The sequence below is a fragment of the Podarcis vaucheri genome, assembly GCF_965113315.1.
Source record: "Podarcis vaucheri genome assembly, chromosome: 7".
Lineage (NCBI taxonomy): Eukaryota > Metazoa > Chordata > Lepidosauria > Squamata > Lacertidae > Podarcis > Podarcis vaucheri.
In genome coordinates, this window is record NC_138765.1 from 91,166,903 (window position 1) to 91,182,312 (window position 15,410).

The window sequence follows — 15,410 nt, forward strand, 5'->3', positions numbered from 1 at the left end:
AGTGGGTGGGTTCACATGGGGAAAGGGAGCCTTTCCAATAACCCGGCCTTAAACCCCTGACAACCAGATTTTTCAACCTGCGCCCTCCAGGTCTTTTGAACTACAACTTCATCAGCTGCAGCATCATGCAGCCATGCTTGCTGGGGCTGATGCACATCGTAGTCCAACATGTCTAGGGAGCACCAGGATAGGGAAGGCTAGCCCTAGTTTTTCGAGAGCTGGAGTGGAACCATTTTTAGAGTTGCCAGTAAAACAGGATGTGATCTAATCTAAGAGTTTTGCGCATTGACCTCTGCTGATGTTGCAAAGGATCCTGGGATTCTGCACTGCAACCTTTTGGGCAGCCAAATGTCTATCTTGGACCAATCCTTTTTGGGACAGTCACATAATAAGCAGAAACTGTACAGTGCAGTATAGTAAAGTGTATGATTTATAAAGAAGGAAATTTGCAAAACATTTTTTAAAGTCCCTTTAACAATATGAGTATTTGTGTAAATACTTTTGGAGGTTTGTAAACATACAGTTTCTTCAGTAACTGCTGCCTTCTGTGAGGCCAGGCTGTTGGTCTGTCTAGTCTGGTATTTCTTGACAGCAGCTCCCCAAAGTCTGTTCTGTCTCCATCTCCCCGATCATTCTGGTGAGTTGGTTGTACCTTCTTTGTGAGAAGCTGGTGCTCTGAACTATAGCCCCTCTCCTCTCCTCTCTTGCCTTCCCAGCCAGCATGAGATGTAAAGGATATGAATACTTTATTTTGTGGTGTAATGCTATCCTGTGGAACTACCTGTCACATGATTTCACAATTCCTGCTTTTGTGGAAGGATTTTTTAATTTAATCTTTTATTTATTTTTGGTGGGGGGGGTTAAATGAGTTGGATTTATGGTGTCTGTTCAGCAAATTTCTCTTCTACGTTGTGATTCGTCCCATCAGAGAGGTTAGGAACAAGCTTACCTTCCACTCAGTCATTCAGCACTTAAAATGAATAATTAAAAAACCACTGCAACATAGAAATAGATAAGGGGCATAAACCTTCTAAGCCACGAGACATAAATCAAAGTTCCCTATTCTTCCTGGCATGAATAATTGAGTTTTTTACACCTTTCATTGTGAGGAGTGAAGGCAGAATGCTTAAATGAGGGTGGGGAGAGTGGATCTGTCAAACTGATGTTTAAGTACAATCTGGCATTTTTGCTGAGGTGTTTGTGCCACTTATTTTCATTTGAAAATAAAATAAAAATAACATCTTAATATGTTTGAAATGGGGGGGGGGCAAGGTTCAACCCTCCACAAGTTTTGAGCAACTAAAGTTGCAGTCCTTTAATGCACTAATTGAGAATAAATCCCATTGAACTCAGTGGACTTACTTCTGAGTAGATGTATAGGATTGCTGTGTAACTCAGGGGTTCACCAACTAGTCTGCGGACCACCATTGGTCCATGAGCTTCATTCATGTAGTCCATAGCATTTCTGAAAATTATGATTGAAGGCAGGAGATGGCACTTCCATCATGTTAAAGATTTGTGTTCATTATTAATTGTATTTCTATTGCTTCTTTTATTTCTTACATTGCATTTTATTATATTACAAATTGAATTATATGGGAAAGAAAAGAAGCAATTAAAAATTAGACAGCTTCTAGCACAGTGCATTACAAATGCTGAAGAGGCACAAAAATCATTAAGTGATCCTCCAGGACCTTCAGCAGTTTTCAGATGGTTCATCGGAACCATTGCTGTAAAATGTATGTGATTCAGCAAACAGAAGGAGGAGCTGTATTCTTTGCACTAAAATTTACCGAGAGAAAGGGGGAGAATAACAAAAAGAAATGAGAATTCTGAAAGATCCACAAAGCAGTGCATGAAAACCCATGTTGAATCAAAAGACTTCCACAGGGGCAAATGAGGCAGGGGTCTACACATGCCGCAGGGTTCAGTGATGGGATGCTGAGATGATAGAATCGCTGGACAAACATCAACAAAACTTCTTGCAAATAGAAAGCCAGCACAAGGTGAGGCTAGAACCTTTATTACTTATTCTCTGTCTGTAGGGAGTTGCTAGAGTTTTGCTTGGAGGAACATTCCAAAGCAATCTCCCCCACCTGTTGTTTGAGGTGGCACTGTCTATTTTTCTGTCTCTTTATTCCACTGCATCAATTGATTGCGGTCTGCTCTGGGCTTGCAGCACTGTGTGAGGTGGTAGAATCCTGAAGCAGTAGAAGGTGTTGTTTTAATGCATGCCCCCATCTAAAAATAAGACCTCACTATGAGTGAAATGCTCACATATAAAACCACAGAATTGGAGAACTGGAGAGTTGGGAGGGACTTCAAGGTTCACCCATTCCTGACCCCCTGCAATGCAGGGATCTCAGCTGGCTGTGACAGATGGCCATCCATCCTCTGCTTGTAAACCTCCAAGGAAGGAGAGTCCACTGCCTCCCGAGGGCAGTGCCGTAGCCACGGAGGGGGCAAGGCCAGCCCGGTCTTTTGCCCCGGGTGAAGCCTCCAGAATGGCACCATTGAGGCTCACAGCCTGTGTGTGTATGTATGCAAATGCACGGGGGGGGGGGAGGTGACAAACTGGGTCTTTGACCCAGATGAAATAAAGCCTAGTTTTGCCCCTGCCTCTTACTGTCTGAAAGTTTTTCCTGATGTTAAATCAGAATCTCATTCCTTATCATTTGAATCCATTGGCTTGGGCCCTACCCTCTGGAGGAGAAGGAAACAAGCTTGCTCCAACTTCCATGTGACTGCAATTTAGATATTTGAAGATGGCCATCACATCACCTCTCAGTCTTCTCTTCTGCAGGCTAAACACGCACCGTTCCCCATAAGGCTTGGCTTCCAGATTCTTGATCATCTTTGTTGTCCTCCTCTGCGCACATTCTAGCTTGTCAACATCCTTCTTAAACTGTGGCATACAGCACTGGGCACAGGACTCCAGGTGGGGTCTGACCAAGGTAGACTAGAGTGGTACTGTCCCTTCCCTTAATGTGGACACTAGACTTCTGTTGATCGGGGAGAAATTTTCTAGATCAAGCAACTTCCTGCAATGACTGTTCTTACAGGGGTTTCTTTTTCAATAAAGGGGGAGCATTAACAGTGTCCTAAAGTAGTACAATTCACCCTGCCACTCAGAATACCACTGCAGTCCACTGATGTCTGCATGCACTCAAAGGTACTTTGTATTTATACTTTTTGGGAGCAGGGTGGGGGGTAGGAAGGAAAAGTACTTTTTCTCCACATGCTCAAAAACATATTGCCTTCCAGTCTCCTGTTTCTCTTAAATCTGAAGCCAAAGTGTTCCCTTCAAGGAAAGGCTCTTGGCACATGGTCAGGGTCACTCACGGCCCATCCATACCATTGTTTAATGTGGATTGTGGCCCCCTTTTGCCTCCTTTAATTCCCCCTTAGCCATGTGGCATTCTCCACCTACTACTGTCCCACACTTTCTCTTTCCTGAATCCAAAGACTCCCGATGTTAGAAAATCTAAATAGGAGAACTACATTGATTGCATAGGAAATCTCTGGATTTAGAGATAAGAAAGTGTGGAACAGCTATTAAGCCAAGGTATTGATGGGCCCATAATTCTTAGGTGCTGGAACATTTGAAAGGAAATGGTATTGCATTGTTTAGTTTTATTTTGGTGCACCACTCTGGAGGACTTTTCAGCCAAAAAAGCAGCATAAAAAACAAGACTTGTAGCTTAACATATCACAAAGTAACATAGCAGTGCCAGAGAGTGCCAGCTGTTTGCTTACCAGCAGGACTGCCTCCTTCTCTGCTCTTGCAAACACTGAGAGTTTGAAAGAAAGAAGCAGCAGCAAAGTGTCCAAAACAAACCACTAGTTTGTGTAAAAACACCACTAATGCTTCTGCTGATCAGCCTGCTCCTTGGAGATGAGGCTGGACCACAGCTTCGTCGCCATGGTGATTCTTCTCTCCTGCATCCTGGACTTCCCTGCCAGATGAGCCCGGAGAGAGAGACTCCCAGCCCTCCTCCTCCCTCCTCAGGGTGGGGGCTGATATTTTATAGCTGCCCTTGCAGCCAATGGCATTGCAGACAGCTGAGATGCCAGCAGCCTGGAAATGCTCTCCTCTCCATCAACGGTGCAATGCAGGGCGTGGGGGATGCCCCTCAGAAACTCTGGCTGACCCCTGCCGCCTGTGCTGGACGGGGCACGTGCCTGCTTCCTTAACTGGCCGAGCTCAGGAGACTTCGCAACAATGACATTCTCTGCCTCTGAGAAGAAGCAGCCAGAATCACGCTGGGAACTTGCTGCAGCAGCTGCCGGGGAAGTTTTGCCCTCCAAGTTTTGAAACTTTTAGAGGCTTGGTTTTTTCCTTCATGATCCAAAGCAGCGACAAGCCCCTCTTGGGTGCCGGCCGTCACCCCCACCACCTTACCTCTCCCCCATCCCTCCTCTTCCTCCTCCTTGTTCACATTCCCCCTGCCCTGCACCATCCCAATGGGGCAAGCCTGAAGGAGGCTTTTGCCCATCCTCACCCCTGCCAACCGGAGGACTGGAAGATGTGAACCTGCAGGGGGAAGGAAGGACCTGCTCTGCTCTGCTGCAGACAGACTGCTCCGGCTCCTCATCACTCTGGTTCCCAAGGGAGCTAAGCTGGCCCTGGGGGGTGCGAGTCGCATGCCCCCAGAGCTGTGCTGCCCATCGCGGGACGCTGGCTGGCAATGGCGATCCAGGGGATGGAACTTTGCGCCATGGCGGTGGTCATTATCCTCTTCATCGCAGTCCTCAAACAGTTCGGGATCCTGGAGCCCATGTCTATGGAAGGTAACGAGAGCATGTGCCCTTGGTGTCCCCTTTCACGGCAACCCAAGACCCTCGGTGTCGACCCAGTTGCCTCCCCACAACCCAGGCTGCCTTGATCCCTGACCAAACAGCAACCCACTGGTGAATGTAGAATGCTTAGTTTTTGGAAGCAAGGGGGTCTGTAACAATTAGACAATCTGCTCTCTCCATCTCGTTCTGTCTGGCTGCTATTCTGATGGAACTGGACATAAACCTTGGACCAAGCTTTTCTCTTAGTCTTCTAGTGATTCTCTGTGATTTGGTGTCATTTCCTTGCCCCCAAATAACTCCTCTTCTTTTGCTGGTTTCTATATGATGTTGTAGGGAGCTGTTCTCCCCCCCCCCCCCGCAAAACTTGTTAGTTCCAGTGGGGCTTTCAGCTGGGGGAAGAGAAGGATTTATCTACTAGCAAAAACTCTCAGTTGCCTTATCCTCCCTTCCAAGTGGCTGAAGAATGAATTTTTCCCCAGGATCATCTCCCCTCCCCCATTTCTAGAGAGGAGCAAACACCAATTGTGTTTTTTTTTAAAAAAAAGAACTAGCCCTGTGGGGTGGAATTTTTTGAGCCCCACAGAGCTCTTATTTGGCCTGAATGTTAAAATAAGGAAAATAAAGGATGGGGGGGGGCATTGATGGGCACCACAGCCTTGAGATGGTAATGGTGAAAACATACGCAGACCAATTAGACTGGGACCTGAGCATGCAGAGAAGGAGAATCAGTAGGAGGCTGGCTGGAGGTACGAAGGCACCTGATGCTGCAGCAGCCTTGAGGGAGTTAAGCAGGTCAGTCTCTGGTCTGTGCCTGGAGGGGAGACCCTCTCCCCGGGGACCCTGCATATGCCTCGTTGTATAGGGAAGGCAGGTTTTGAATGAAACGAACAGTAGTAAACATACATGTAGACCCTCCTGTGGAAATGCCCCTTGGGATGCCACATTCCTCATTCCCCTTCTTGTCCATGGAGGGTGCTTTTTGATTCTGGAAAAGGCTGAGGCTAGAGGACTGGAGCTCAGTAACAGAGGAGCAAGTCAGTGGTCCCAGTTCAGTCCCCAGCTTCTCCAGGCAGACTTGGAGAAGTCCTGCCTGAAACCCTGGAAAGATACTGCCCATCATTCTAGCCCAGGGCTGGGGAACCTGAGGCACTCCAGAAGTTGTGGGACTTCAGCCCCAGGCAGCGTGGACCAGTGGTTGGGGATGGTGGTAAAACTTACAGAAGGTCACTCTGAACACCTGAGGGCACCAGGGTTGGCGAAGGCGAAGCTCAATGGACCAGTGATCTGACTTGGTATAAGGCAGCTCTCCCCACCCTCCTGGTGTCTCTCAAAGCACAGCTAAGCCCCAGACGACTAAAAGTCCTAAAAGGGACAGGAGAGAGGGACCCTCCTTGGGAATCTTCCCTGCTTAGACCAGCTGGGGGGAAATTGGCTTCTCAGCCTAGATTCACATGACCCAAGTGATGAGATGTGAGTTGACTTTGTTTGCCCCCTCACCTATCTGCATGGGGGAAAGGGTTGTGTGAGTAGCTCCACCAGAAGCAAATCTGCCCACTTCACTGCAAAGCTTTGTCATGTGGCTTGAATGTGAGCTTAAGAAGGACCCTGCAGCTGGATCAGGCCAATAGCCCACCCAGTCAAGCCCTCTGTTTCCCACAATGACCAAAAAGTGTGTCTCTGGAAAGACTGTAATCAGGGCATGAGGGCAACACCCTGCTTTTGATTCTCAGCAACTGGCATTCTGAAGAATACAGCCTCCAACCCAGGAGATGCCATCTTGCCTTCAGTCAAAGGGGCCGGCTCCTAGGGGCCAGGGGCCTCTCACCCTCCCCCCCCCCCGAACATTTGAGAGTTAATGGGAATTGCCATTCAAATGGGTGTGCGATCAATTATGCTAGGCGCCCCCCACTCCCATATTTTATTCAGGTTAGCATCCTTGCCACTAAAGGCCTTATCCTCCATGTGCCAATATGGTGGAAAGTTAGAGCATGATGTGCCAGAGCACATTGTATGACCCTTTGAATGGGGATAGAAAATGGTTTTTAAGGGATCTGGAAGTGGTTTATGAAAAATTCCACTTCCCAGTGTCTACAATCCTCTTTTAACCCCCTGTCACCACTGATCAAACAAGTGTGGCAAGTTTCTGAAAACCCTGCCAGTCTTGTTCAGCACTGAGGAAAGTTGAATCAAATGGGCAGCCATCCCTCTTTCAAACCTGCTTCAGCATTCTGAAAAACTCTTCCCTGTTTCCCACCTTTATATCCTGATGAGAAAAAGCACAAACCACATTTCCCTCCACCAGTGTCTCTCCACTTGAGCACAGCTGCAGGCAAATGGCCCCTGTTCTTCAGCTCAGCCTGAACTCACATGTTTCAAGTGTGTTATCTCCCAGACTGTGGCCTAGTGACCCAAGAATGGAACATTCATGTGCTTTCTATGACCCTTGCGAGGAAAAAGCTTTCAGAAAATAGTTAGAACCCTTCCTTTTAAGGACGGCATTTGATTTTTAATCTGTTTTATTTTTTTATTTTTTTTTTGCTTCCTTTCTGAATATTTCTTTCATGGCTGCTGTTTCCATGTTCAATCAGGTGCCAAGGGCTGGCCTGGTTGGGCGTCCACTGTGGCTCCACATGGCAACAGGGGGCCCACTCACTGGCCCAAAGCCCCCTGGACCAGCTCTCCTCTAAACTATTGCAACCTGCTTACTTGTTCCCCCACCTCTGGCTCTGGCCCAGACAAAGCTGGTGGCAAGGAGGACCAGTCAATGCCACTGCCTGTTTGCTTCTTGGCTCTCTGCCTGGCAAGGATGCAGGAGGGAGGCTGGTGATCATGGCAATGAGATTCCCTGAAGGAGGGAGGCCCATGGAGGCAACTTGATCCAAGGTCCACCGAAACCTAGAGCCAACATTGCAAAGGATGCTTTATTTAGATTATTAGGGGGGGGGTGTTGGTTGGGATTTTTTTGCTCTTGTTGGCTACCTTTATTTACAGTGGTATCTCTGGTTACAGACGGGATCCGTTCTGGAGCTCTGGTTGGATCCTGAGGTTTCCGCAACCGGAGGTGCCTGTTCTGCACATGCGCACGGTGTAATAAAGTGCTTCTGCGCATGTGCGAGCGGTGAAACCCGGAAAAATACTTCCAGGTTTGTCACTTTCACAACCCGAAGTTTATGTTACCCAAGGGTAATGTAAGCCAAGGTTCTACTGTATTTAATTTTTAAATTTATATACCCCCATCATCCATAGGTCTCAGGGTGGTCCACAACATAAAAATACATAAAAAAGAAGAAAACAACAACAACACAGAGACCAATAACTCACCCGTTGAGCAATCCAGATGAAAGGTGGAATATGAACATTTAAAATAAAAAACAATTAAAACTGGCTTCAGAATTGAGCCTTATGTGATTTGTTCTGGTAGTTTGGGTACCATATGATGGTCACTGCAGACAAAGGGCTGCAGAGACAGGTGGGAGTCATTGTCCAAAATACAGTGGTACCTTGGGTCTCGAACCTAATCTGTTCCGGGAGTCTGTTTGACTCCTGGAACGGTTTGAAAACCAAGGAGCAGCTTCCGATTGGCTGCAGGAGCTTCCTGCGCTCAATTGGAAGCTGTGTCAGATGTTTGGCTTTCAAAAAATGTTCACAAACTGGAACACTCACTTTGGGGTTTGCGGCATTCAGGAGCCAATTTGTCTGACAACTAAGCCATTTGACAACCAAGGTACCACTGTATATGAAGAATCACAGTTGGTGGAAGACCGGTTTAGTAACTGCAAGCCTGTAGGAGACAATAATTTATATGGCTTTTTGGAGAGTTAACATAAGAGCCTGGTTGCTGTTTCAGGCCAAAGGGAGCCCCTCTAGTCCAGCTTCCTGTTCTCACAGTGGCCAAGAGAAGCCCCAGGGAGAGTCATGCAAGCAAGACACAAGCGCAGCAGGAGGGCTCTCCCTGCTTGTGATTCCCAGAAACTGGCATTCAAAATGCTTAAGCAACATTAATTGGGCAGATCTCAACTGGGGAGTTTATAATGGCTGCTGGGAATTGTAGCTCTGTGAGGAGGAAACTACAGTTTCCAGAATTCTTTGGGAGAAGTTATGTGCTTTAAATGTGCATTGAATGTGCTTTAAATGTGCATTGAATGTGCTTTAAATGCATGGTATGGCTATCCCAGGACTTCATCACAAGATTCCTTACAACACCTCTGTTGGTTGATAATAATACAGTAGAACCTTCGCTTACGTTACCCTTGGGTAACGTAAACTTCGGGTTGCGAAAGTGGCAAACCTGGAAGTATTATTCTGGGTTTCGCTACTCACGCATGCGCAGAAGCGCTCTACGCACCACTCACACATGCACAGAACAGGCACCTCTGGTTGCGGAAACCTCGGGATCCGACCAGCATTCCGAACAGATCCCATCTGTAATCGGAGGCACCACAGTATAATAATAATAATTTATTATTTATACCCTGTCCTTCTGGCTGGGTTTCCCCAGCCGGATGGGCAGCTCCCAAAAGAATATTAATAATAATAAAGCGATAAAACATCAAACATTAAAAACTTTCCTAAACAGGGCTGCCTTCAGATGTCTTCTAAAAGTCAGATAGTTGTTTATTTCCTTGACATCTGATAGGAAGGCATTCCACTGAGAAGGCCCTCTGCCTGGTTCCCTGTAACCTCCCTTCTCGCAGAGAGGGAACCGCCAGAAGGCCCTCAGTGCTGGACCTCAGTGGGGCTGGACGATGGGGGTGGAGTCGCTCCTTCAGGTATACTGGGCTGAGGCCATTTAGGTCTTTAAAAGTCAGCACCAGCACTTTGAATTGTGCTCGGAAACATACTGGGAGCCAATGTAGGTCTTTCAGGACCAGTGTTATGTGTTCTCGGCAGCCGCTCCCAGTCACCAGTCTAGCTGCCGCATTCTGGATTAGTTGTAATTTCTGGGTCACCTTCAAAGGTAGCCCCACGTAGAGCGCATTGCAGTAGTCCAAGTGGGAGATAACTAGAGCATTTACCACTCTGGCAAGACAGTCTGTGGGCAGGTGGGGTCTCATCCTGCGTACCAGATGGAGCTGGTAGACAGCTGCCCTGGGCACAGAATTGACCCTCGCCTCCATGGACAGCTGTGAGTCCAAAATGACTCCCAGGCTGCGCACCTGGTCCTTCAGGGGCACAGTTACCCCATTCAGGACCAGGGAGTCCCCCCCACCCGCCCCCTGTCCCCCCAAAACAGTACTACTATCTTGTTGACCCATCATTATCATCTCCATATGCCCAGTGGGGTGGAGGCTGAAACAGGGCATCTTACCTTAGGCCCATGTGTGAGTTGATGGCAGAGGCAAGAGTTGAATCAAGGGCTCCCTGGCTCCCTCTCTTAGGCACTTTTGCAGCCAGAGAGTTCGACGTGCATCAGGGGCACCCCTTGGGGGTCTCTTGCTTTTTGGCACATGTTCTCCATTGGCTAATCATATTTACCCAGGAATCTCCATGTATATATTTATCCACACTGCTCCGACACCTGGGAAAATGCAGAGGCAAGAGGTATCAGTAACCACAAAGTCATCTTTGCAGCCGATAATAAAATATTAACCAAGGAGGAAAACCTGCTTGCTTGCATCTTAAACCAAGAAACTGAATCTCTTATTTCCTGGACCCCTCAAGGATGACAGTTTCTCCCCTGCCTCTGTGATGCCTCTTTCCCTCTGCACCTTGGCAAGAGTCCAGGAAGGTCCAGAAGGCAGGAGAAGGAGGGAACTGGAGAGTAGAGAAACCCCAGACATTCTCTACCCCCAAACCCTTCTGGGTGGCAGGAAGGAGGGAGACGTGTGAGAGAACAGCTTGCCCCTAGATGGAACATCCCATTGCTGAGTCAGCAGTTTCAGCCATCTCTCAGGGTGGGTTTAGCACGGCGGCAGCTTAGTCCTATTTTTAAAATATGCTCACAGTTGCTGCATCATTGTCCCAGGCTTGCTCTGACCTTGCTCAAGGGAACACATTACACGCTGCATCTCAGTTTCTGGTTAAAGATATATAATCATAATAAATCTGTTTGACAAGAGATGGCCCTATACTGAGGTGAAGATTTAAGACACCTTTAGGGTGGCCAGATGGGAGACTGATGACTAGGATGGCGCATGAATTGCTTTGCTGGGCAAGAGCAAGGAAAGGTCCATGAGGACCAGCCTCCTGGGAAGGCAGGGTGCATCTCTGCCCAGTTATTCCCAGCGCCAAATGCACAGAGCTATGCTGCCTGGACAGTCAAGATGCAGACAGCAGGCTTACCCTTTGAGCCGGGGGTTAGAAGCTGAGGAATGGGACAAAAAAGACTATAAATCACTCTTTCCCCACTTGGTGCCATCAAGTTGTTTTGAACTACAGCTCCCATCAGCCCCAATGCGAGTTGCAGACCAAAACGTTTGGTGGGCACCTTGCAAAGCCTTCCCCCCCCCCAAACCCCAACAACTGCTCCCAAACTCCCCAAATTCCTATATGGAATCAAACTGTGCCTATCGCCTCTGTAGCCATGCATCTTTTAATTGGGCTTGTGAAATCTTTTCAAGCGGACTTTGGGGTGGAGGAGGTGAGGAGCCTTGCAGAAACAAAGATGTTCTCCTGCTCATTTCAACCTCTCTGCCCGTTCTCCTTGCTGCACTGTAACTAAGTGCAGAACTCCATCATGGGAGATGCAGAAAAAGGCAAACAAAAGGGTAAGGGGCTGGAGCAAGTCCCCTGCAAGGAAAGGTTAAAAAAAAGTGGGTCTTTAAATTTAGCTGAGGGTGAGTAAGGGTGAGGGGGGCATGATAAGAGTTGCATAGAATTATCCATGGTCTAGAGAAAGTGGACGAGGAGATACTTCTCTTCCTCTCTCATAATGCTAGTAGAACTCTGGGACCTCCAATGAAGCTGATGGTTGAAATATTCAGGATAGACCCCCAAAAAGTACTCCACACAACACACAGTCAAATGCGGCCCCCGACTTGGACAGATTTAAAAGGGCCTTAGATGAATTCATGGAGGATGAAGGGCTGGCCTTGTTCACTGGCCAGGAAGGCCATCTCCTTTCGGCCATGTCAAAGGCCTCTGCATGCCAGTGCTGGGAATCACAAGGAGGGAGAGGTTTGTTGTGCTCAGGTCCTGCTGACAGGCTTCCCTTTGAGACTCCTGGTTGGCCACTGTGAGAACAGGATGCTGGACTAGGCGTCACCCAGAAGAGCTTTGCTGATGGGCTTGGGCACAGGGTGCCACCTTCTTTCAAATCCTTCCTTGGGATCTCCCTTTTCTGCATGACCTTTGCTTATCCACTGTCTCCATTCAACCCAGCTCTCAGTGTGTGCCATGGCATTTCATAGAGTTGGAAGGGATCCCGGGGGCCATCTAGCCCAACCCCCTGCAATGCAGGAATCTTTTTGCCCAACATGGTGCTCTACCGACTGAGCCATCCAAGTGGTTTGTCCACATCCTTCCTGCCTTTCTCTCTGTGTCGATTCCTCATTGTCTGCTTTAGGTCTTAAGCTCCTTTTGAGCAGGTCTAAGTTTCCTATGAAACTCAGGAAGGCGCTCTCTGCTGATGGAACAGTCATTATAACATAATCGTAGTAATTTGCTTCTCAGTGATTCCTAGCTGAATGGGAACCTGGATACCTTAAGGACAGCCCCCTTCCATATATAGCTTCCCTCGCAAACCGCAGTGTCCTCTTAGTGGATCTCTGCTTCCACCTTTGGACATTGGGCTGGGGACTACAAGAAATAGGGCCTTCTGCTTGGCTGTAGGGCCTAAGGAGGCCAGATGGCCTTGCACTTTAATGACCTTGAGAAAATGGGAGAAATCTTTCCAGTGGCTGAAGATAGTCCATCAGTGCTTCTGTTATGGCTGCGCCTGACTTAATTCTGCCCTGGATGGCTGATGTATTGTTTTCCTTCATGCTTGTTGGTCTTTCTTTGCATACAATATAATCCCAGTCTATAGGCAATCATATTTTAAAATGAGGTTCTGAAGAGCAGCTCCACCTGGCTCCACATATATTGTTCTTATAGCTCTTTTAGGACAGCCTTTGCCAGCCTTGTGCCCTCCCGATGTTTTGGACTCCAACTCCCATCAGCTCCACTAACAGAGCCATCTTCCCATCAGCTCCAGCATCCTATGTCCATGCCGACCAGGACTGATGGGAATTGTAGTCCAAATATCTGAAGGGCATCAGGTTGCCAAAGGTTAGAAGACTGCAGAAACAACCATGCAGAATGCAAATAGCACATCTCAACGCTGACCAGGGCTGATAAGAGCTGTCCAAAAGTTCTGGAGGACACAAGTTTACAGAAGGCTGTTCTGGGGCATAATCGGTAATTGTATGCCAGGCTGTCTTTTACAATCTAGTACCCCACTGGCTCAGGAGGCCTTCACACAAAGAAATTGTTCCAGGGCTCAACAGCTTCCTCTTCCTAGTCCTTTTCCAATGCACATGCTTTGTTCAGGAGCAGGGGTGCCAACTTTAATAAAATATTGAGGGGGACAGGTAAGCTCCACCCCACATGATCAACCACATGATGTGGCACACACACACACACCATTTGAATGTCAGCACTCATCAACTTGGGGGGGGAGGGCTGGCCCCCTCAAATATTTATTGTGGGGGAAGAGTTGGCTCATATCCTCAGAAGTCACTTCATCTCAGAGCTTGAGTGAGTAGAATCCAGTCAAGGGAGAAGTGGGCACAGGTTGCCTGATCCCTCTAGCAGCCCCAGCCAGTGGGCATGCAACCCATTGAGGGCAATGGCGGTTATGGTGTCTCATCCTCTGCAGTTCCACGTGGAACTGGATTATCCCATAAATCCACAAAATATTTTGCAATCTGAACAACAACAACAAAAACCCCACTTAGTATTTATATGGGTGTCAAGAGCATTTATGGTGCTTCTTATATGTTTCCTTGGGGTGATCTTCACATGAGGCCTGCAAGGTGGCCTCTCCCAAACTGGTGCCCTCCAGATTTTTTTACTACAGCTCCCATCAGCTTCAGCCAACATGCGGGTAACCAGCAGCAGGAAGCCCTGAAATGGAGTGTTTGGGGTTGGGGTGCCAGAAGCTTGGGATCCAGAGGATCTGAAGCCACACACGTCCCACAAAGTCCTTCACCTGGGCCAGCCTGGAGTTGGTATGCAAAAAGTAAAGCGTGGCGAGCCACTTCTTTCTATGCACATGCGTGCATTCCTTCTGTCCTGTGCAGCAGACAATGGATCTGCTTCCCTGCTTCTCACAGCTCTGCCAATCTCCAACCCAGGGAGCTTCCTCATGTCTTACAAAACAGCCTTAATCATGACAACCGACTGATAAACCTCTGTGCAAATGTCGCACCAACAAATCAGGATGGCGGCTCAGTTAACAGGTCCTCTGGAGGAGCCTTCGAATGTGCACCCAGGCCTTTGAGGCCTGAGCCATGTTGCCTCGGGGGCGGCACAGAACCAGATCTCCTCCTCTCTCCTGCTGGAATACCAAGGTTGCCTCTCCTGGCTCTGGCACCGTCCATGGTAATAAAGATCCTGCAATTAGAACTTAGTGAGCAATTCTGTTGACAGAGCACAAGATGCATTAGGATCTTGCTCCTTCTCTCACGGCTGGGTTGATCCTGCAGACATAGCAAAAATAATGAGTAGGAAGGATTTAATCATCCACAGAAATCTTTCCTCGGGACCTTGAGTCTGAGGCGAGCCTTCCCTGGGACAAATAATTACTGCGGAAGATCTACTTTGACAACAACCTTCAGACTCCCGGAGATCTTGCCAGGAGGGGGGGAGAGATCTCAATCTGTTGAGTGTCACAGGCTGCCCACCCACCCCATCTAAGTGCTGCTGTTTCGGGGGCTTCAATCGAGTTGTCAGGATGGTTCTGCTGCTTGGGATGGATCCAAAAGGACCCCCCCCCCAGTGCTTCAGGGCTCATCCTTGCCTGGAGGTCTCCTCTCGGCGGATCCTCATCCCATGCCTCTCTTGCTACTCCTCTGGAATCCTTGGCTGCCCTGTCCTGCAAGGGATCTTTTAGCATTGCAAGGGTAGAAATGATACCCTCATCTCCAGCCTCCTTATCTCACTCACTTTATTATCTCAAAAAGACATCTCTCTACTGAGGTTTCAGTAATATGCAAGTATATTTAGATTGGAATAATTGAGTTTAGGAAAGTTTTTAATGTTAGATGCCTTATCATGTTTTTAATATTCTGTTGGGAGTCGCCCAGAGTGGCTGGAGAAACCCAGCCAGATGGGCGGGGTATAAATAAGTTGTTGTTGTTGTTGTTATGGGTTAAGAAGGCTTTTGACTGATAGTTTTTTGAAGTTTTTACACTGCTGTCTTAATTGCAATATGTTTAAATGTTGCTTTGCCTTGTTACTACGTGATATTATTATTGTGAGCTGCCTAGGCTCCCTTTGGGGAACAAGCATGAGATTTTTATTGCAGGGTAGGGAAGCTCAGGGACCTCTCTGTCTGGCTGCTGACTATCCACAGGCCACTCACCCTCCTCAGACACCCTTCTCACCATCCCTGCTTCATACTCTCTTGGAGTGTTTCTGCCTGGCTGGAATATGCCCTTGAACTCTGACCATTCCTTCTGCTCACCTGG

The 15,410-nt window shown here is 47.9% G+C and overlaps 1 protein-coding gene across 6 annotated transcripts in view; it reads left to right on the plus strand.

The window, feature by feature from the left end:
• Positions 1-15,410, plus strand: part of KCNIP3 (potassium voltage-gated channel interacting protein 3) — a 115,012-nt gene that overhangs the window by 72,479 nt on the left and 27,123 nt on the right. Inside the window, exon 1 of one of the 6 annotated variants that reach the window (XM_082230445.1) lies at positions 4,674-4,791. The exons of the other annotated variants lie outside the window; for them this stretch is intronic. Coding sequence (XP_082086571.1) covers positions 4,689-4,791 — 103 coding nt within the window. The 5' untranslated portion in view covers positions 4,674-4,688. Of the gene's footprint in view, positions 1-4,673; positions 4,792-15,410 lie in introns of those variants that run through there. 6 annotated transcript variants of the gene reach the window in all.